This window comes from Manis javanica, chromosome 6 (genome assembly GCF_040802235.1).
Source record: "Manis javanica isolate MJ-LG chromosome 6, MJ_LKY, whole genome shotgun sequence".
In the NCBI taxonomy this organism is placed as follows: Eukaryota; Metazoa; Chordata; class Mammalia; order Pholidota; family Manidae; genus Manis; species Manis javanica.
In genome coordinates, this window is record NC_133161.1 from 122292558 (window position 1) to 122315592 (window position 23035).

At 35.0% G+C, this 23035-nt stretch overlaps 1 protein-coding gene across 2 annotated transcripts in view; it reads right to left on the bottom strand.

Moving 5' to 3' along the window:
* Positions 1-23035, bottom strand: part of CNTN5 (contactin 5) — a 1232567-nt gene that overhangs the window by 442482 nt on the left and 767050 nt on the right. For both annotated transcript variants that reach the window (XM_073239418.1, XM_037025637.2), the window contains 3 exons: positions 11630-11851; positions 1948-2071; positions 1643-1818 (listed from right to left, as the gene is read on the bottom strand). In XM_073239418.1, coding sequence (XP_073095519.1) covers positions 1643-1818; positions 1948-2071; positions 11630-11851 — 522 coding nt within the window. The remainder of the gene's footprint in view (positions 1-1642; positions 1819-1947; positions 2072-11629; positions 11852-23035) is intronic.

Genomic DNA, 23035 nt, shown 5'->3' on the forward strand with positions numbered 1-23035 from the left:
TACCCACAAAATCCCTTTGAACATAAACATTCTATCAGAAACAAACAGTGAGTTCATCTGTGAAGCTGGCCATAAAAACCATGACGTAAAGGAAAGTTGCCACTAACTTTCTAATCTTACTTTACATTAGTATCCTTTTACTTCCTTTCACAATCCCCCTTTCTCCCCAACTTCTTACCTCATTTTCTCACCCTAATCACAATACTACTTTGACTCCAGGAATCCTATAGCATCCATGCTCACATGCAGGTATTCTAGAAAGCAACTTAAATCTTCAGCCTTTCTCTCTACCACCTATATTTGCATTTTTTGCCCCACAAGAACAAAAAATATTCAATTTTTATATCATCAATATAGATATAATGGTATCTAGGTTGGGGCATACTTTTGAGGCAGCAGTGATTTCCCTATATCAGTAACTGACTGCTTCAACCAGTCACCTTATGGGGTCTTGTGCTTATGTATGGCCCCAGAACAAGCATGAGTCAGGTGGGGTGGTTCTGTGATACACCACATAGTATTTTCTAAAATAAAAAGAGTGTATTTAGGCTACTAACTGAGTGTATTTGGTATATGTACCTCTCCTTAGCCAAATCTGCTTTAAGAGATAATACTTAAATTCCTCTAGATCCTAGCTCAAAATTCTCTGAACTGAACCCCCCATTATCACTCCTTTATTCTTCCCTTTCTGCCTTCACACTCCTATAATAGGGCATGTAGATTCTGGGTCAATTAGAAATAATACGTGAGGAAGATTACAGAAGAGAAAAATTAATTATTCCATTCTTCAGGGTGTAATTTTGACTTAAAAATAATTTTTGTGATAAATTATGTAGCCAGTATAGTTACATATGAATTATTAACACAAAGATTCCTGGTCATCCTATTTTTTAAAGATTGTGATCTTCAATAATTTAAATTCAAGTATGATTACTTATTGAATTTAAAGAAGTAATACTAAGGTTTTCTCATCCAGTAGACTAGCCTCAATTTGGAGTAAGCCTTCATCATAAGCGACATAATTTAAAGAGTTTTAAGTAACCAATATATTAGTAAATTAGATATATGATCTATTTAAGGAAATGTGTATTATAAAAGATATGTACAATTACATTTGATATCTTTTTTTCTAATTAAAAAAGTTGGGAAGCCTGGGAGGGAAAGTATAGTCAGAATCTCAAATAAGAGCATTTCAGAGGCATTTATTTGGCTATCTGACTGTAAGCAGGATTTTTAGAATACACTCTTACATCCAGAGAATTGAAAAACAGTGACTATAATAGAAAGTAGAAGAATAAAAGCATATAAATAGATATCTCAAAAAGCAGATAGAGAGAATTAGAAATCTTTTTTTTTATATTATATTTCAAAAGATACCTGAATTATAAAACTATCTGTTTTCATCAATAGGAGTTTTAACCTCCCAGACTATAGTATGTCAGGTTTATTTAAAGAGGGCAGAGATTTCAGGGAATTTCAAACTATCTCAAGAAGGAACATGTTTGCATAGTTCTAATCCTTACCAAGGTTTTAGCCACTGTTTCTAAAATTTGAGATCTTAAGCATCTGCCTGACTAAACTTTAAAATTACTTATATACACACAATACATATATACATGGAAAAAGCATATACTCTACTCACAGGCAAACTGAAGTATGGCTTCTCTACTAAGAATACTTCCAAAAGTATTGGCTGCTAAACACTGATAATGACCAGAATCCTTTGCTTCACTTGGATTGCTTATAATGAAGGTCCCATCTATCAAACTGTAGCGATAATCACTTTCCAAATCTATTTCTGTTCCATTTCGAAGCCATCTTGGGAAAAAATGAGAAGACAAATATGTCAAAATTACTTGAGACATTATAATACTCGCTGGGAGTGTCAGAATCTCATTGAAGGGAATTTTTAAGACATAAGAAAAATGATTAACAGTGAATTTCTACCTGTAATTGGGATCTGGGTTGCCACGAACTTCACAATTCAGTGCTACTTTCTTTTCATCAGAATCTGTGGGGAAGATGATATCATCTGGTTCTTGCACAAATACTGGCCCATAGTCCACACTTTCTGTAAGGACCAAAGAGGATACACTTTAGAATTTCCTGACATATTAACATACTTTCTTTTTTTCATTATGTTCGTATTCAACATTCTTGTTCTTTCTTTGTGCTCAACAAACATATCACCAAAAGTATCACCATCAAATTATGTTTTTGCAACAAATTTCAGTGATTTAAATAGAATCTTTTTTTTTGTATTTGACTGACTGCTTTTACACATATGACCTATGTAATGGAAACACAAACATTTCAAACATTTTAAAATAAATATTTTTATATTCAGCTAAAGTAGAGCTAAAAAATAATATTAAACAAAAACATTACTTTAAAAACCTAAAAGTGTGTAAAACTCTCAGAATGTTAAAGCTAAGATACAATAAAAACAAAATTACAAATTAATACTGTGTTACAGCTTGGGTACTACAGATAGGAAAACATTGGTCCACATGCATTCCTCATATAATTCTTTCTTCACTCATTCAGTCAAGCACTATTTAGTGCAAATGATGTTGGAGTGTAAGGCAGAATTAAGTAATGAAAATAAATATATTCTCTTGGGATAAATGAGACATGCCCTCAAAACCAAATAAAATAACTGAATAAAAATGTCAACACCATATACAATTAAATTTGTTCACCATTAAACAAAAATAAATAAGGAGTTCAGAAAAGGCCAGAAAAGGTCAGCAAGAGGGAAGACTATTTAAGCTTATTAAGTGCCTACTGTATGCTAGATATTAGATTCAATCTTGTTTAATTAGTTAATACTCAGAGAAATCCCACGATAAAGATAATTTAAAACTAATGAAAATTTCATGGTAAAGTAGAAATAAAAATAGGCCTTGAATGTCAGCTTGGACTTGAGGAACTTCAGGATAATTTTGCTGGAGAAATGATGAGTAAATGTGCTGGAGGTGAGTACAAGTCATGTTAGCTTGTAACAGTGTAAGGTTTTATGCATACCTGGACTAGCGTCATGATTTGTGAACTTCAGGAAAAGTAAAATTTTTGCTTTATTACCATTAATCATGACTTTGATTACATAACCTAATCAAGATTCTCAACCTTGTCACAAATGACATCTTGAAATATTCTTCATTGTGAGAACTGTCCTGTGCATTTTCAGATGTTTACCATCATCCATGGCCTCTAGTGCATTATTTTCAAAGTGTATTATCTCCTTAAAGCATGCCATTCAAAAATTATCCAGACACTGTTAAATGTTCCCTGTGGTCAAAATCACCCTTATTTAAAAACCACTGCCATAGAAAAATGAAGAGGGATGATTTTACAAAAGATATATTTCCAACATCTATACTAAAATGTTGGAGGTATACATCCTCCATGCATAAGTACAGGAAAATATCAGGAAATAAATGCAGGAGTGAATGTCCCAGTAAACTTGAGTATGAAAAAATTATTACTGAAAAAAACGTATCCCTCCAATTTTAGCATAATGAGTAAAATTGACTTGCTTTCTTTAAATGAATCCGCATGTCCTTTTTTGGGGAAAGTGCAGGAAAACAGAAGTGTCTGTGGTATTACAAACATTCATCCAATAAAGACTGAGCACTCAGAATGGGCAGGCATTGACAAGTATTTTCCTGAGTCCCAGATAACCTAGCTAAGGTTCTATTTCTTATGCTACAACAACAAAAAATTATATAAAAATACATGAAATGTTTCTCTATATCAAATTATTTTGTCATCACTTAAAACTTTTGTTTCTAAAAAAAGGAAAATAAGTTAACTGATAACAAAACGTTACAGGAAATTGTCAAAATATTGTATTTGTTGTGGCATAACAATTAATTTATAAAATTTGGAAAACCGCATGAAGTTTTGTGAAACTCTCAGGACTAATCTGCATAATCAGTCATGAAAAAATAACTGGTCTTTACACATTAAAAATATGATTATTTAAATTAATATTAAAATGCCTATCATGCATCAAAATAACATTTAATAAGTATATTTATGTTTTTATATATTACAAAACTCTTAATCGTTAGAGTCAGACACACTTGGTTCAAATTCCAGTACCATCATTTTCTAGCCTTCAGTCAACTACTTTCATCCTTAGCTGCTACAATTAATTGTGGATAATAATGACTCCTTACACTATTATTATGAGGATCCACTGGCATTAACATACAGCATATAAAAAGTACTCAATAAATTATAATTAATAATAATAACATTTACTTGTGATACGATTACTATATACCAGGCATTGTACTAAGTAATTTATATACAATATATCATGTAACACTCATAACAACCATGTGATTAGAATTAATCTCTCCATACTATAGATAACAAAACTGAGGTCAAAATAAATGAACTACATTTATATAGCAAATAAATGACAGACCTGGGCCACGAATCCAAGGTTGTTGATATGTATACCAGATTACCACTATTACTACTACTATTACTAGTACTTGTAATAGTAATTATTATATTTATGTTAGAACATTTTAAAGCACTTTCATATATATTATTATTTATTTCTCGGAGCTGAATATTATAATTGTTGCTAATTCAGAGACTCAAACTCTGAGGTTCTGAGAGGAGGCTTCTGCAAAATTAGCCGCACAGTAAATAGTTGATTTGAACTAACTTTCTATGTGCCAAATCGTATGTTCTGAAAATTGTCAAAGCAGGACAAGAGAAATAAAAGATTGTCAGGCTGGGAAAAAGCAGAGGGGCAAAATTTGCTGAATCACAGACTGAAAAATAAGGGACTAGTCCAGACAACATGTATTCTAACATAACTGCCCATAGTCTGTTAGATGCCACCTTGTTCGCTGTCTCTTCCTAAACGTTCTTACAGTGCACCCTCCCATGTTCTCTCTCGTGTGCATTTTCTCTTAGAAAGGTTTTCAGTTGTTTTCTGGATCATGACCAGACATTATCATGTCTCCCTGATCCTAAACTTGTCTTGGAGTATAAGGGAGAATAAGGTGAGAGGAATATGAAATCCTCTTTTAAACAATTACTTCTGTGCACATTTTTCTCAAAGATTAGGTATAATGCCAGACTCCCACTCTCTCCACCTGCAGGTTAACTCTAATTTACAGCCTTGTCTAGCTTATTCAGGCAATGTGACCTAAACCTATCAGTAATATAATGTAGAGGGAATAACAGCCTATTATGTCCAATACAATGACAAGAAATGTACTTTTAATGAACATCAATATATTTTGTGTAATAATTTCCAGAATATTTGAAATGTGTAGTTGGAATTTGCATTTTATGGTAACATTCACTGTTATATTGTGAGAAAAACTTTTACATCATGTGAGCAACTGAGGTATATTCTTAGAGAAAATATCCAAATCTTCTTTCAATTTTAATTTGACTTTCAAGTTGAAATTAAGTTTCTTCATAAAAGTTAGACAAATGCAAATTGTCATAAAACTTTCAATGATTCCTAAGACTTGAAAAGCAACATTTATTATAAAGCACAGTAATGAATGTTTCATGGGTAGTGCATTATGTTGTGCACAGAATATAAGTTGAGAATCTAATATGGTTTTTATTTGTCCTTTTCTAATATAGCTATAAAAGAAGGACAAATGATTCAGAGACACTATCACTTAAGAGAATGATCAAAGTGTACCAACACCATATAATAGAAGATGCCAAACCACTAGGCAACCTTGTCAACAGAAGGAGGACATGGTCTTTCACAGATAATTCAAAATATACTGTGTACTTAAAAAATACTCAGGCAAATTTTCTATCATGCTGTAGAAATTCAGCCTACATTGAGATTTCAAATTCCTCAAATAGATGCCTCCTTATTTTATTTAGTAATATTTGTTTCCTAGTAAGCTTGCACTGCTCTAAGTGCTGAAAGAGGATAGACAGGAATATTCAAGACGTTCTTTGCTCAAATAGCATATAGTTAAATTGAAGGGGAAAAAAAGCATATTAATATAATAACAATAGCTCTAAAAATTAACACAATAAAGAGTACACTCATAAATTTTCAATGAATGGTCATGAAATTTTAGGGCTTTTATTAGAATGTGGTCTATATTTTTAAACTGAGAAAGTGATGTGATCTGATTTATATAGGAGTCCATCATCCAAGTGAAGTACCTTAACTCAGAAATTCTTATTCTTATAAACGATCATGTTCTCATAAAAAGATATGAATTTTGTATCTGCTTCTCCAAAACAATTCAGCAGCAAGGGTAGTTTGAGACAACTAAGTGTCAACCCAGAGATTGCTTTGAGTAATGATGCCATTGCCCAAGTGCCAAGTCAAATCTGGAAATAAGCCATGTCAGTAATGAAATTCAGCTGAAGGTACTGAGGATATGAGGCGACCAATCTGGTAGGTTGCAAGGATCTTCCAAATGTCAGAAGCCAGTGGTAGAGACTTAAAGAGATCACAATTATATGCTTTATGTAAGAAATAATTTACTTAATGCTCCTAAGAGTCTCCTATTTTCTACATTAGGTAGCATTTGTAGTTTGTCAATCTTATAAATGAGTTCTTCTAGTAAAAGTCTGAACTTTCTAGCTGGAATTTTCCTAATCCAGAATGCCACCATGCAAGGAAGATAAAATATCCTAACGTAACCATCTCAACCCAAATAGAAGAATGAAATACACCCTATACTTAATTGAGCTTACTTCTACTAAAATCACCACAACAAAAAAGAGATTAGAACCAAGACCAATTTGGTGGGTGTTCATTTACCAAAGGAGGAAAGGTATAGTGGCAGCAGTGGTTAATAATCCCTGTCTGTATCACAAAATCCAAAAACAACACATGTTCTGCAGGTGTTTGAGGTGCTGACTCATAGGACTTTCAATTAACCTACATTACTATGAGAATTTCCGATTTAAATAATAGTCAATTCTTAAAAAAATCAATTAAATGACACTCCTAGTATTCAAACAACTACTTTAGAGTAATTATTAATGACTCAGTGTTTTAAAACCTAGATAATACCTCTTGTTCTGTGGAACATTTGTTCTGTGGAACCAATACAATTTGAAGTGATCATAATCATTACCCCAAATAACAATATCAGGTTTAAAGCAAAATATTACCCAAAATACTCTGATTGGCTGACTCCAGTGAGGAACAAACATTCTGCTTTCCAGTGACTGCCCCTTTTCTCTTCTCTCCTTTATGAGTCTAGCTCAAAAATTTTTACTCATTTAGTGTCTTCACTTTCTAACCTCAGTCAAATGTCAATGACCGGCTCCTGCGCTTCTCTCAAGTCATTTTCTTTGTCTTCTCTTGCTCTGGCTTGCTCTTGCCGTGGAAGTCGGCTACCGTGTTGAGAGGTACCTTGTGGAGAGAACCACTGACAAGCAGCCCAAGAGTAACGGAAGCACTCAGCCCGGTAACTCCCGGGCGGTGAATCCTCCCAACTCCATGGGAGTGAGCTGCAGGTGGGTTCATACCCATCTGAGCCTTGGGATGACGAGACTGAAGCCCCATCTTGTAAAGACACAGAACCAGGGGACCCACGAAGACTGTGAAAGAATAGATATGTCATCTTTTTTCATTTTGTTGATGTCCTCACTGTACTTCTATATTTTCTACAGAGTATTGTCCTCATAGTATTATGATTTTAAGGTATTCTTCATAAATTACATCTACTTTAATTTTCTGTGTTAACTTGTGATCATCTCAAGTTGGTATTCTTTTTGAGGCGGCTAATCCCTACAGTCATCAAGATCTGTTCAGGTCCTGAACATGCATTCTTCTTTGGAATGAAAGTCAAATGGAATCCACAATCTTTTGTAATCCAATCTTGTAAGTTATATCCCGTAACCTTTGCTATGATGTATTCTACAGAAATAGGTTACTCGCTTCAGCCCACAACCGAGGGTAAGGGATTAATTACACTGTGAATACCAGGAGGTAGGAATCATTGTCACCACTTTAGATTCTACCTACTACAAGTGTCACCATATTGGTTTCATGTGTTTTATTTTAGGAAATAAAGTTTAGTTTAGGTCATCTATCATCCCTGTCCTGGTACCATTTTCTTCCTTTTATTTTCCCAGTATTTTCAGACATAAGCACTATAGCCAACTTGCTATCTCAAGTTCATGTTTTTAAAATTGTACCACATAGATGTACTCATAAGTAGCCCATATTGTTTTAATTTAAAAAATTTTAAGTATAAATGATATAATATTACATGTAGTATTTTATGATTTCTCTTGTTCATTAGCCATTATATTTTGAGGTATATTCATTTTGTTTCACAAAGATATAGCCTATTCACTTTAACAGTTTTAATTTTTCAATTAATAGAAAACTATAATTAATATATCCATTCATCTTCTGATAGACATCTGAGTTGTTTTCAATATTTTACTACTAAATGTATATTGCAGTGAGCATACTTTTATATTTCCTTGTGCATATGTGGGAGAATTTCTTCAGATTGTATAAACATAACAGTAATTGCTTTCCCAAATTGGTCTGCAAACGATTTTTACATTTCCTAGAAAAATTTTAGCTCTGTCTGGGGTACGTCTGGGCTTAACTCTGAGCAGAAGTGGGATGACTTTCTATTCAGGCTCTGTTAGTTTTCTCATTTTTCACAAAAGCACGTCAACCCCAGCTTTACTCTCTATTAAGGCTACAGGGAATTACCTGACAAAAGCCATCTGTCAGGCTCTTGTCCAGAGTAGACGAACTCAAAGTCACATCTCCGAGATCTATCAACTGTTCAGATGAAAAAACAATAGTTGTGGAAGATTACTTGGAAAATACTCAGACTATCCATTCTTCCTGGTACTCTAAATATTGATTAAACTAGAGCAGCAAAGGACTTAAATTATACCAAACTGATTCCTAGCCTAGAGCCTTGCTACTCGAAAGTATGATCCACAGACCAGAAGCATAAGCATCTGAAAGCTTTTTATAAATGGAGATTATCTGGCCCTCTTTCAGATCTCTTGAAAGATGATCTATTTTCACCAGGTCCCCAAATGGTTGTATGTATATTAACACTAAAGAGCATTATTTTAGACAATTATTTCTCATTTTTGTTGTTCATGTTTGGGTTTCATCTGCCCTTATTGAAGAGCTGATGAAACTCATTGTTATATACACGAAGAGAATCATGTTCAGGTCACTGGCTAATACATCAAATAATAAACTCTTAATGAGGACCTTCCAGAAAAATGGGTCTGTTCTTAAGTTTCAGAAATAGCTGTGCTTCTACTGAGTATTTCATTTCAATCTTTTAAACACTGGGAAATATGTAACTGACCAAAGTATATTTTCTTTGACTGCTAATTACTCAGCATGGGACTAACCAATAGCAGGTATGTTTAGAGTAGATACTTTGAATTAGTCTCAAGCCTGGCTTCATTTTATGTTCCCATATTTGTTGTTTTCATAAATTTCATGTATTCTATTAATATTTTTTGAGCTGTATTTCATTTATCATTGTAAGCTATATTAACTTAAACTTGGAATAAGAAAACAAAAGAGTAGAACATGAGTTGTTACCAAATTACACCAAATAAAAGGGTATCCCATAGTTCTGATCACTCAATACGACTAACCTCAGTATCACCCATAAAATATGGTGACTAACACACAGATCCCAACCTATCTTTACCCAATGAGTATGATGGTAGAAGTAATGCAATGATAATTTTTTGTTTAGACTTTACTTTTATAAGAGAAGTTTTAGGTTTGCAACCAAATGAAGAGGAAGGTAAAGATTTCTTAAATACCTTCCACCCCTACACATTTATCTCTCATTACCAGCAACACTCACTAGATTGGTACACTTTTCACCATAGATGAACCCACATTCACACATATACAATCACCCAAAGTCCATAGTTTACATTAGGGTTCACTCCTGCTGTTGTGCATTCTAATGTATAATGACATCCATTATCATGCTATCATTCTGAGTGTTTTCACTCCCTAAAAAAACCTCCGCACTCTGTCTATTCATCTCTCCATCAGCCCCCACTGATCTTTTTACTGTCTCCAGAGTTTTGCCTCTTCCAAAACGTTGTGTAGTTTGAATCATATAGTAGTAAGCCTTTCATATTAGCTGTTTTCAACAAGGAATATGCATTTAGGATTCCTCTGCCTTTTCATGGCTTCAGAACTAATTTCTTTTTAGTGCTGAATGATATTCCTTTGCCTGGATGTTCCAAGTTTATCCTTTCACTTTCTTGAGGACATTATGGTTGCTGCCAAGATTTAGCAATTAGGAATAAAGCTGCTATACAATCCATGTACAGGTTTTTATGCAGACATAAGTTTTCAACTCCTTTAGATAAACACCAAGGAGTGAAATTGCTGGATCATATTGTAAGAGTATATTTAGCTTTGTAAGAAACTACAAAACTGTCTTCCAAAGAAATTGTACCATTGTATATTCTCACTGGGAATGTATGAGAATTCCCACGGCTTCACATTCTCACCAGCATTTGGTGTTTTCAGCATTCTAGATTTTGGCTATTCCAACAGGTGTGTAGTGGTATCTCATGGTTTCAATTTAAATAATCATCAAATGCCTAAGTGCTTTTTGAAAGATGTGTGGAACAGAAGACTAACTTATGACCAAGACAACCTTAACATTTCCTCAGCTTGAGTAAACTTTAGACAAGTTTCTTTCTGATTATCATCTCCTAACCTCCCTTTTATTAGAATATTTATTTTGGAGAGCTTGCAATTATGAATTCCTTGTCTGCCCCTGAGAGATGCAAATTTTCTCCTAGTCTCTTGTCAGTTTTACACCCAGGAATGTCTCAAGGACCTGAGAGCCAAAACTTGGAAATGTAGTCATCAACAAGGAGAGGGCCCCATCAACAGGAGGGCAAGAGCCTATGATTGATAAACAGTTAGTAAACCAGATGGCTGAAGAGGGCAGCATATGCCACCCCAAGTATGCCAATTTGGCATGTTGTTTATTTTGAATTAAAGTTACTTAAGAAATATCCCATCGAAGAAGAACACTCTTTTGTCCCCTTGAAACCAGGAAATAAATCTCCCATGTGAAAAGTGCCCTCCCTGTACCAGAAGGGTAAAAGACAACTTTATCATAGAAACAGGAAATTTAGGACTGAGAAGTCTCTGTATACAAACCTTGTTTCTTCTTTGTAATTTGTCACCCTGAGCCTAAACTATTTTTGCCTCATCAATCCTGCACAAATGTATAACTTCCTTGTCTAAAAGGCATAAAAGCTGCCTTCTTGGTAACTTCTTTGAGTATCATATTGTATGGACTCTTGTACATACAACATTTATTTATTTTTCTTCTGTTAATCATTGTTTTGTCAATTTAATTATTAAATCAGTCTAAGAACCTAGAAAAAGAGAAGGGAAAATTGTTCCACCTCTACATGGCTCAATCACATTGACCAACCTCTCCCTTAATGTCCCATGTTTCCAGATCTTAAAAACACTCTCACTTTCTGTTTTAGGTGAGTTGACCTTAACCTCTCTCCCCTGTTGCAATAATCCTGACCCTGTTCTCAATAGTCTTGAGTAAAGTTTTCCTTGCCTATTTTACTTCAACAGGTGCAGTTTTTCTTTGGCACTTACCATCTTGTTTGAAGGCATCTGAGGAATGGTAAAGACTGATGGGGGAATAATAATGTTGAGCTGCCCCTCGCCAGCTTGGAGGAGAAACACTCAGGGTTTCTAACAAAGGACTGCTGTATCGTGGTCTGGTCTTTGAACCAAAGAGGGATGAAGGTGAACTCTTCTTAATTCTTAGCAAAGCAGCATATGTAGTAGGGAGACCAGGAAGAGCTCCAGAATATTCTGTGCAAGAAAGAAAAAACAAAGTAAATTCTGAGGAGACTGTTATATTTTTTCCTATGAAAACAATTTCTTCTGAAGACATTACTGAAAGCCTCCCTTGGAGCTGCAACTAAACACAAACTACGGCCAGAGTGGGAAAAAAAAGTAATTGTTACGTTTATAGTGTTAAATATTTTCTGGAAATTCTACTAGTTCAACTTTGGAGTTCTGCAGAAAAGAAGGAAAGAAGAAAGACATGAAGGAAGAAGGAAAAAAGGAAAGGAAGGAGGGAGACACCCAATAATTCAAGCCTTGTATTTTCTTTGTCAGGAATATTTGGGAATTAACTTTTGTTTGACTTAATATTAAAATGCCCATTTACATACATGGGTTGATTTCTTCTTTACTGTTAACAAATGGAGAAAAGGAAAAGAAAAAACATTCTCAATAACATTCTGTAAATATAGATTGGATATTCATTACCTAAAACTCATCATGTAGTAGGAAATGTGTCTAATGAATCATATATATTTTGAGTAGACTGTAAGTTAAACTTCACGTTCTTAAATAGCATTTAAATTTACTACAGAATGTAAAAATTGTATGAAACTTGTCTTGTAGGTTTTTTTATGTAATTTACATAGCTCAGTATTATCAAGTGGAGATACTATTATGAAATTCCTGCTTTCATTGATTATTGAGAAATGTCTTACACATATCGTTTTTTACTTTAATTCCCAAAGCTTTTTGTTAGCAAAGATGAGCATAGTGCCTGTAGTAGATTGTACTAACTCTCCTTTATGTCTGTAAAGGAGATTTTGTTTACTGTATAGATCAAATGTTTAAAGATATGGACTATGATGAATTCTAAAGAATAACTAGGAATTACAATTTTTTCAATGTCAATTATCAATTGAATTCAATAATTTGTTGATCTTGGAAATACTTCTAAGAATCAGACATTTTTGATCAGGATATCTGACATCTGAACTTAATGTTACCTAACTTAATTTTGGGTAAAAAACGATTTATATTTGTGAGTAAGCTTTCTTATAATTAAAATGATTTAGAATCAGTACTGCCTCATAGAAATATTTTGGAATGCAAGAAATACTTCTGTGATTTGAAAATAACACTTTAAGTGTTCAGCATCAAATTAAGTTTAACATTTTCTATTCTGTGAAATTGTAAATATGATTTACCTGAAACTCGAAATAGTATATTTTTATGTGTTCTCCAGATTGTATATGTATAGTCCAAGTCTATCCAGAGCTGTTAAGAGATTCATGTCCTTTAATCTTTGTGTTCAATCACAAGTCTGGGCAAGGTGGATCAATTTTAACTGAAAATAGCTAACCTCTCTTGGGCAAACTATATGAGAACAGATTATGGATAGACATAAAGTCTCTTTTAAAGCCTGGAATTAAATGCAAGCTTTGGTACCTAGAGGTGCAAGGTAATGAAAAGAGAATAGGTTTCCCTTTCAGGTAGTTTGTAATTGTAGTTGCTGAACCTATTCATTTCTCAGTGCAGTCTGTTGCTTTGGGTCTTAAATGCCTACCTTGCTCACACACAAACAGAAGGAAAAAAAAAAGCTATTCCATGCTAGTGTTGAAAATTAAAATGGATTATGAGAATGTGATCTATAGTTTTTAAAGGTGATCTATAGTTTTTAAAGCAAAGAAAAATAATCAGTGGAAAACTAGGATTGCCATGATCATCCTCATAGTTATAAATCATATATATATATATATATATATTTAAACAAAATACATACTGTCCAAGTGGTTTAGCAATGGGCTTATGCCACTCCATACAAAGATGAGCCAAGTGCTAATTTGGCTGTGTGCTCTGCACCAGGGCTTTATTTGTTATGTAATCAGTTACATCTGTTACAATGGAGATTCCCTTTCCACCAATTAAAGTGAACTAAAAAAAAAGTTGTTACTAGAAATCTGATAGTTTATTCATTCATTCATTTATTGAGAACTTAGTAGGGGCTAAGTGCTAAGGATACAAAGGTGAACAAGATATTGCACTGATACAGTATTCAAGTAATTTATGATCTAGTGTAGAAGAAAGACAATTACACATGCAACTGTATTCCAACGTGATGTAAAAGTAAATTCCAGGACCTATGGGCTCTCTCTCATGGGTGGGGAATCCTGTTATTCAGCCTCGGACTATCAGAAAATGCTTTCCTGATGAAATTCTATTTAAACTGATCCCTGAAAGCCTATTAGTGACTAGCTCAGCAAAGCTGTGAATATGGAAGAAAAGATATTCCAGACAAAGGAAGAAAATATATGAAGAACGAAGACCTGGAAGGGAAGGGCAGCACGGCATACTTGGAAGATTAAAATAGAAGCTCGGAGTGTGAGGGATGGATGTGAACGGGGAGGTAAGGCTGTCAAGTGAGCAAGAGGTCAATGATGAAATGCTCAGTATGTATTGCTAAAATGGGGTGACTTTGAAGGGAGAGAATGTAAGCTTCAGAAAGATCTTTCCGTCTGCAGTGCGATTTGGAAGAAGACAAGACAACAAAAAAAGACTACCCACGAGCTGAAGCTGTAGCACAGCAAATGTCAGTTAGGAATTAGGAGGTCATAATCTTTATGGGAATAAAATTAATAAGATTACTGACTGTTTAGATTGGAGCATGCTTTCAGCTACTAGAAGATGGATAAAAATGCAGGAAAAAGCATGTCTTTGAGGTGAAAGTTTATGAATTCAATTTTGGGCAGGTGAAGAGAGTGGGGTACTTCTAGAGCATTCATGTTGATTATAAAATTCTGTAAACATAAGGGATATGCAAGCTCATGAGACATTGTTAAATAGTAACCAAATAGATGGCTATTAAACTATGAGAATTAATGAGTTTTCCAAGGAGTCATGGAGTGCTGAGAATGGAATCCTGAAAAGCTACAGCATTGGAGAGAAAAGCAGAGGTAGTATGACCTGGGAAGGAAAGATGAACAGCAGGAAAGTGGGATGTCACTGGAGGGAAGGAGTCTTTCCGTGCAGAGGAAAGAGCAGCTGACAGTGTCAAAGATCAGTGCAGAGAGGCTGGCCCTGCAGAGCGTGGGTGCCCAACAGTATCAAAGCTGCCTGACTTATTTACCTACAATGCACAGTGGATGTGAAAGTGGGGTCAGAGCCAGGAGAAGGGACTTTCCAAGGTGAGAATCTAGAAGCCCTATACTGACAACTCCAATGCCTTAGACAGAGACTCTGGCCCTACCCTGCGTCTTCCATCATTCTCCTGGTTTGAGTACAACTATTATTTCAGAGAGGCCTCCCTCTCTCAGGGGCATTTTTAATTCTTCTACCTGATGCCCTCCTAGCTTCCCAGCCCCGTTTTCTGACATCTCTAATTTCCTTACTCCTCAGTCTGAATTCTGGGGATCTTCAGCTCTGGAAAATAGATATATTAGTGCATAATTGGGAAAAGGGTGTTTCAGTTATTGCACTTTGTTTGACCTCCAATACTGGGAGACTGAATCAACTTAACATACTGGGGGCTCTGCTGAGGGTGAAAAACACTCCCTCCTTTCCTAAATTTAAATTATTTGCATTTCTGTCCATCCCTTATTATTTCACCTCTTTCTACGATCTCAACTGCTTCAAGATTTGCAAGCTCCTGATCTTAATATCCCTTACTCTCTTATACCCCTTTCATCTAGATTCCCTCCAACAGTTTAGAGTTTGTGGTTCATTACTTACTCCATTCAATGTACCTTCAACCACACTGCCCCTGAGCCCCTCTTGTTTTCACAGGATAAACTCTGTCTAGTTTAAACCCAGCTATCAACATACTTTGTTTCTGAATGCATCTAGAGAAGAATACAAAATCATGCTTAAAGGTCTCAGTTCACAATATTAACCACAAGTGAGATTTTCAAGTCTCCAGGCAATACTACCAGGTTCCCTAGTCATTTACTATCCCTCTCTCCTAGAGGAATAATTTACATCTTATCCTCCTGTCTTCAAGCTCCATCTCTTCTTGGCCTTCCTGGTGATGGGGCACCCACCAGAAGAGAAGGTCCCACAAACGCCCCCACTACCTGTATGTATACCCATATGCTCTTCCTTGCCTTCACTGGTGTGCTATTAATAAGTTGTCTACATTATTAAAAGCCAATTCCTCCACTTGAATCCCATTCCATCCCATTCTGACTGTTCGAGGACATCTTTCTAGAAAATCCCTGCTATCTCTCCTCCAGCATCAATTTTTGCCTCTGTGTCAGATTGTTCCCATAATTATACACAAATTCCTCTACATTGTAAAACAGTTATCTTAACCAACCACTCCTTTGATTGATTTTCTTTTATAGCAACATCTTGAAGAGAGCTGTCGATGGTCAGTTTCTCTCCTTGCATTCTCCTCTGAGCCTATGTCAAGCAGGCTTGCTTCTACCACTCCACAATACTGACTCTCTTCAAGAGACCAGGCCGTTGCTGAGTCTCAGGACCAAGTTTCCCTGTACTAGGCCTATTAGCAGGATCCCACACAGTTAACCACTCCTTTTTCCTTTAAACATTTTCTTCATGTGTTTCCAAGATACTACAATCTCATGTTTTTATTCCTGTATCACTAGGGCTACTCCTTATCTCCTTTCCTAGTTCTTCTTTGTCTCCTCAACTTTTAAATGTGGGTGTCCTGTAGAAAAGCAATTTCTTCTCCTTTTAAATTATTCCTTAAACCATCTTATTCATGGACATCAGCTCCCTTCCAGACAAACTCCACCTTTATGCTAGTGTCAGTTACTTGGACCCAACTCTAAGCCTTCATATTCTAATACTTTCCTATGCTTAGTATTACTCCTACCTCTAGTCAACCACTCTTATTCTACTGCTGTAGTCCTTCCTCTGTCCTAAACATGTGGCTGAAAGGCATCTTCTGAGATAGATTATTTGGTAAATCTTATTGATGATTCAGGACTTGTTTTTAGTCATCACATCAAGGATTGTCATGTAAGACATAGGAGGGTAGGTTGGGTCTAAATTCTGAGCCCGGTATTTCAAAGAGACTCAGTGAAATGCAAATGCTAAGGGACAGTCCGATAGCCTCTGGACTGGATTTCTTTGAGACATAACTCCTTGCTTTCTTCCAGTAACTCAAATATCATTTCTTTCTAATTCACTCCTTCCGCATTCAGTATTCACTGACTTTTTTCAACTCTTCACTGAAGTTCTATTGTGTAATGGGAACTGGGGACACAGTTTAGAGTAAATGACAACCAATCCCATCTTCATGGAACTTAAAATTCATGCAGTGTTGATAGAGGATTACAAATCGGAAAAGTCTTGGTAGATGAACAGTAAACATAATTATTCTAAACATATGTAAAACTAAGAACTATGGTACATATAATGAAGGAAAGGGAAAACAATAAAAGCAGAGTGTCTTGAGAGCAAACTTGCCAACATCTCATTTTTTCACATTGTTGCCATCATGACTCAGTCCCTGGGAACAAAATTGCTTGTTTTGATTCTGGTGTATACATCTTCCTCTTACATCTTGGCCTCTCATTCTGTTCATTGAGAATTTTCTCTGAAAGCAGCTCAGTCAGTAAAGCCTGTTTGTAATATAGGCTCCAAGGTTAGATGGCTCACATTTAACTCTGCCCTCTACCTCATAGCAGCTCTGCAGGTTTGGAGAAGATGTAAATAGCTCTATGCCTCAGTTTTCTTTCCTGTAGGGTGGGATAACAATAGTATTTCCCACATAGATTATTGTAGAGATCAAATAATTTAATATACATAAAGCACTTAGAGCTTTGCCTGCCTCATAATAAGAACTCAATAAATGGTAACTATATTATTTTTTGTTATTATCTGTCCCTTACACTATACTGCTCTCTGGTGAACATAATTGAATGCTGGGCTTATGTCTTCTAGATTTGACTGGGTTATAAAATGAAACACTAAATTAATTTACTCATTAATGAAATATTAATACTCATTTAAGTCTGCAAAATTCAAAGACTAGAAAATAGAAGAAGAATGGTTACATTTTTATTTTTTAGATAGGTGTATTCCCATGAGTAAATTCCTTAGAAAAAATGTTGGCCACTGATGGAAATTATGGATCTACAGAAAACTCAATGCCAATATATGCTGTGTTTCTCTTGGCTAAAGCAAGCCTTTTCCATCCTTCTTTCATATTCCTGTTCAGGGGTTGAGAGGAAAAGTGACTCATAATTCCTTTTCAGAGAAATCAGTTGCTCAAGCTTTTAATGACTATCTATGCAGAAGATGTCGGCAGAAGCTAGTTATACATTAATCATTTTTTTCTCTATTTTCTCACTTCTCCTAGATCAAACCTTAGGGAACATGCATTACAGTTATTTCTAAAGTGGTCTAGAGGTTCTGCGATAAAACTCAATTAACCTGGTGCTCTCACACCATGAAATTCCAGCTGGAGATTGGGTAGGAGTAAATATTAATGCCTTCATTAAATGTTTCCTAATCAAATGACTCTAGGACCACTGAACTTATATTATTTAATAAAAGAGCAGTCTATTAAGTCAGAGTGACATTGCCACCATTTGTAGACTTAAAACTAACAGCACTGCTGTTGTATTACTTAAAAGGTTACTTATATCATTGTCATTGAGTGTAAATAATACTCATGAAATAATGGATGAGAATTAGTAGAACTACAATGTCTTATGGCAATATTTATGACTAAATGAAGATTAAAATGTCAATATGATAAAAATTTAAAAATATTTAATCCCTTACCATATTTAATATTTCCTGATTATTCTGATACCAAGTCAAATTCAGAAGTCTTTCTCTGTTCCTAAGGATGAAAAACATGTTTGCAAGGAAATTTAAAGCTCTTAAAATATTGATGATAAAGGTAGAACACTACTATTGTATTCTATGTTTGAGTCTTTCCTGTCAATTCCCCACATAATGCTCTTAATTTTTTACAGCCAAAGTAGGGTAAGGGATACCGAAAATTCATGAAATGACTGGTCTTTGTATGAATTCACTTATTCCTTGTAGTTCTAGTTTGATTTCAAATATTTATTTAAACTCTTATATAAAAATAAATATAAATAAACCTTAGCATCAAATGATATATGATGCTCTGAAGAATATTAATGCTTAATCACTGACTCATATGTCAGGGAAGCAAAGAGTGGCATTGTATATTGATGAGAGTGTGTAGAAAAAGCAGAAGCCATACAACATACAAGCCCACAGTGTGACTCGAATTGGCATCAAAGTCAGCGTAAAGAAATTTAATATCTGACCTTTATCAGGGTAATTGCTAAGGCTGTCCTCTCTTTGATGAGAATGAATGTTAACTGTGCAACTTTAGCCTGCTACTGTTTTATGAAGCTTGCAAGGATGGATGTAACACCTCAGCGAAGTCAGTCATGTGAAGCATATTTAGAAATGTTTAATAATTTATAAATAATGTGCATCATTTCAATTTGGTTGTCTGCATCTCTGGTAGAGGTGAGTTTAAAATATACCCAGTCAGATGTACCTTATGTCTCAACTCAGCACTTTCTTCAAGAAATGTATTATGTGTAAACTTTTCAGTGTTTTAGCTGCAGAAGCAAGAAAGGATCTGCAGAGTAAGAAATTCACCATTTTTAAAGCACCAGTCAGGCATCGAAACTGTAGTATTTCCAAGATATAAGGGAAAAATTTAACAGCACTGCATTTCCAGTTTCTTGCATAAGATTGAAAAATAGACACACAGAGGAAAAATAAATAAATAAAAGAAACAGCTCTAAATTATTTCTACGACTCCTCTTCAAGTACACTATTTACATTTGAAGTCCTGGTGATTTATGATTAGGAGAACTTTATCTTCTTTTCTCAGCACTAAATGCTTAGTTGTAAGCACAGATAAATTATGAAAGTTATTACACCTTAATCCAGGTTTTAACTATGCTTTTTAACAACAAAAAAAGACAGCTTCTATACAGTTCTTCTTTTGTGTATTTTTTCACTGTTGTTAAATATTTTTTAAAAGCTATAGGGTTCAGATTATATCTTTTTTAATTACCCAAAGTATAAAGTGTGACTGCATTAAATTTATATTTCCTTTATAATATGAATATTGTTTTCTAATCACAGAGGAAATTAGTCAGGGCAAGTGCTAGTTGTGAAATATAACGAAATTAATTTAGTTATTAAAGAATTCCCTCCTGTTTTGGATAATTAAAGGTTTTAGTGAAGTTTTAACTCTGTAATGATTATATTAGCTTTTATCATCCTAATCTGTGTATTTAAGATCAGATAATGTTTGAAAAATATTCTAGGAGAAAGTTATGCTTTCTTTGTATGCAGTGATATAAAAAATAAATGTGTGTTTCCAATAGACCCTTGAATCTATAAAATGTAGATACCATTTAGTCAACTGTGGATTTAGGAATGGAATTCAAGATGGCCAATTACATTAATGGAATTTTAGATAGCTAAGGATTATCTTGAAATGTGTGTGGGCTACATAATCACACATATTGCAATACAGAATCTAACATTTATCCAACATACATAAAGTGACCAACTTTTGTATATTTTATATTAAAAGGTAATTATGGAAATACAGAAAAGCAATACAAATATAATCTTTGCCTTGAAAGAGTTTATAAACTAGGGGAGGTAAAATGTAAACATCAGGTGAACCAATTTTTCTAAAAATTTTTATTTTGGTATCATTAATCTACAATTACAAGAAGGACATTATGTTTACTAGGCTCCCCCCTTCATCAAGTCCCCCACACATCCCCATTCACAGTCACTGTCCATCAATATAGTAAGATGCTGTAAAATCACTACTTGTCTTCTCTGTGTTGCACAGCCCTCCCCATGCCCCACACCACACTATACATGCTAATTGTAATGCAGTGTTTCTTTTTTTCCCGCCCTTATCCCTCCCTTCCCACCCATCCTCCCCAGTCCCTTTCCCTTTGGTAACTATTAGTCCATTCTTGGGTTCTGTGCTTCTGCTGCTCTTTTGTTCCTTCAGTTTTCTTTTGTTTGTATACTCCACATATGAGTGAAATCATTTGGTACTTGTCTTTCTCTGCCTGGCTTATTTCACTGAGCATAATACCCTCTAGCTCCATCCATGTTGTTGCAAATGGTAGGATTTGTTTTTTTCTTATGGCTGAGTAATATTCCATTGCGTATATGTACCACATCTTCTTTATCCATTCATCTACTGATGGATATTTAGGTTGCTTCCATATTTTAGCTATTGTAAATAGTGCAGCAATAAACATAGGGGTGCATCTGTCTTTTTCAAACTGAAGTGCTGCATTCTTGGGGTAAATTCCTAGAAGTGGAATTCCTGGGTCAAATGGTATTTCTATTTTGAGCATTCTGAGGAACCTCCATACTGCTTTCCACAATGGTTGAACTAATTTACATTCCCACCAGCAGTGTAGGAGGGTTCCTCTTTCTCCACAACCTCGCCAACATTTGTTGTTGTTTGTCTTTTGGATAGTAGCCATCCTTACTGGTGTGAGGTGATATCTCATTGTGGTTTTAATTTGCATTTCTCTGATGACAAGCGATGTGGAGCATATTTTCATGTGTCTGTTGGCCATCTGAATTTCTTCTTTAGAGAACTGTCTATTCAGCTCCTCTGCCCATTTTTTAATTGGATTACTTGCTTTTTTTTTGTTGAGGTCTGTGAGCTCTTTATATATTTTGGATGTCAACCCTTTATCAGATCTGTCATTTACGAATATATTCTCCCATACTGTAGGATACCTTTTTGTTCTATTGATGATGTCCTTTGCTGTACAGAAGCTTTTCACCTTGATATAGTCCCATTTGTTCATTTTGGCATTTGTTTCCCTTGCCCGGGGAGATACGTTCAAGAAGAGGTCACTCATGTTTATGTCTAAGAGATTTTTGCCTATGTTTTTTTCTAAGAGTGTTATGGTTTCGTGACTTACATTCAAGTCTTTGATCCATTTCGAATTTACTTTTGTGTATTGGGTTAGACAGTGATCCAGTTTCATTCTCTTACATGTAGCTGTCCAGTTTTGCCAGCACCATCTGTTGAAGAGACTGTCATTTCCCCATTGTATGTTCATGGCCCCTTTATTGAATATTAGTTGACCATATATCTTTGGGTTAATGTTTGGAGTCTCTATTCTGTTCCATTAGTTTGTGGCTCTTTTCTTGTGCCAGTACCAAATTGTCTTGATTACTGTGGCTTTGTAGCAGAGCTTTAAGTTGGTGAATGAGTACCCGCCCCCCACTTTATTCTTCCTTCTCAGGATTGCTTTAGCTATTCAGGGTCTTTGGTGTTTCCATATGAATTTTTGAACTATTTTTTCCAGTTCACTGAAGTTCCAGTTCATGGTTGGTAGTTTGATAGTGATTGCATCGAATCTGTATATTGCTTTGGGCAGGATGGCCATTTTGACGATATTAATTCTTCCTAGCCAGGAGAATGGGATGAGTTTCCATTTGTTAGTGACCTCTTTAATTTCTCTTAAGAGTGTCTTACAGTTTTCAGGGTATAGGTCTTTCACTTCCTTGGTTAGGTTTATTCCTAGGTATTTTATTCTTTTTGATGCTATAGTGAATGGAATTATCTTCCTGATTTCTCTTTCTATTAGTTTATTGTTAGTGTATAGGAAAGCCACAGACTTCTGTGTGTTAATTTGTATCCTGCAAATTTGCTGAATTCCGATATTAGCTCTAGTAGTTTCAGAGTGGAGTCTTTAAGGTTTTTTTATGTACAATATCATGTCATCTGCAAATAGTGACAGTTTGACCTCTTCTTTACCAATCTGGATTCCTTGTATTTCTTTGTTTTGTCTAATTGCCGTGGCTAGGACCTCCAGTACTATGTTGAATAACAGTGGGGATAGTGGGCATCCCTGTCTTGTTACCGATTGCAGAGGAAAAGCTTTCAGCTTCTCGCGGTTCAGTATGATGTTGGCTGTGGGTTTATCATATATGGCCTTTATTATGTTGAGGTACTTGCCCTCTATAACCATTTTGCTGAGAGTTTTTATCATGAATGGATGCTGAATTTTGTCCAATGCTTTTTCAGCATCTATGGAGATGATCATGTGGTTTTTGTCTTTCTTTTTGTTGATGTGGTGGACTATGTTGATGGATTTTCGAATGTTGTACCATCCTTGCATCCCTGGGATGAAACCCACTTGGTCATGGTGTATGATCCTTTTGATGTATTTTTGAATTCGG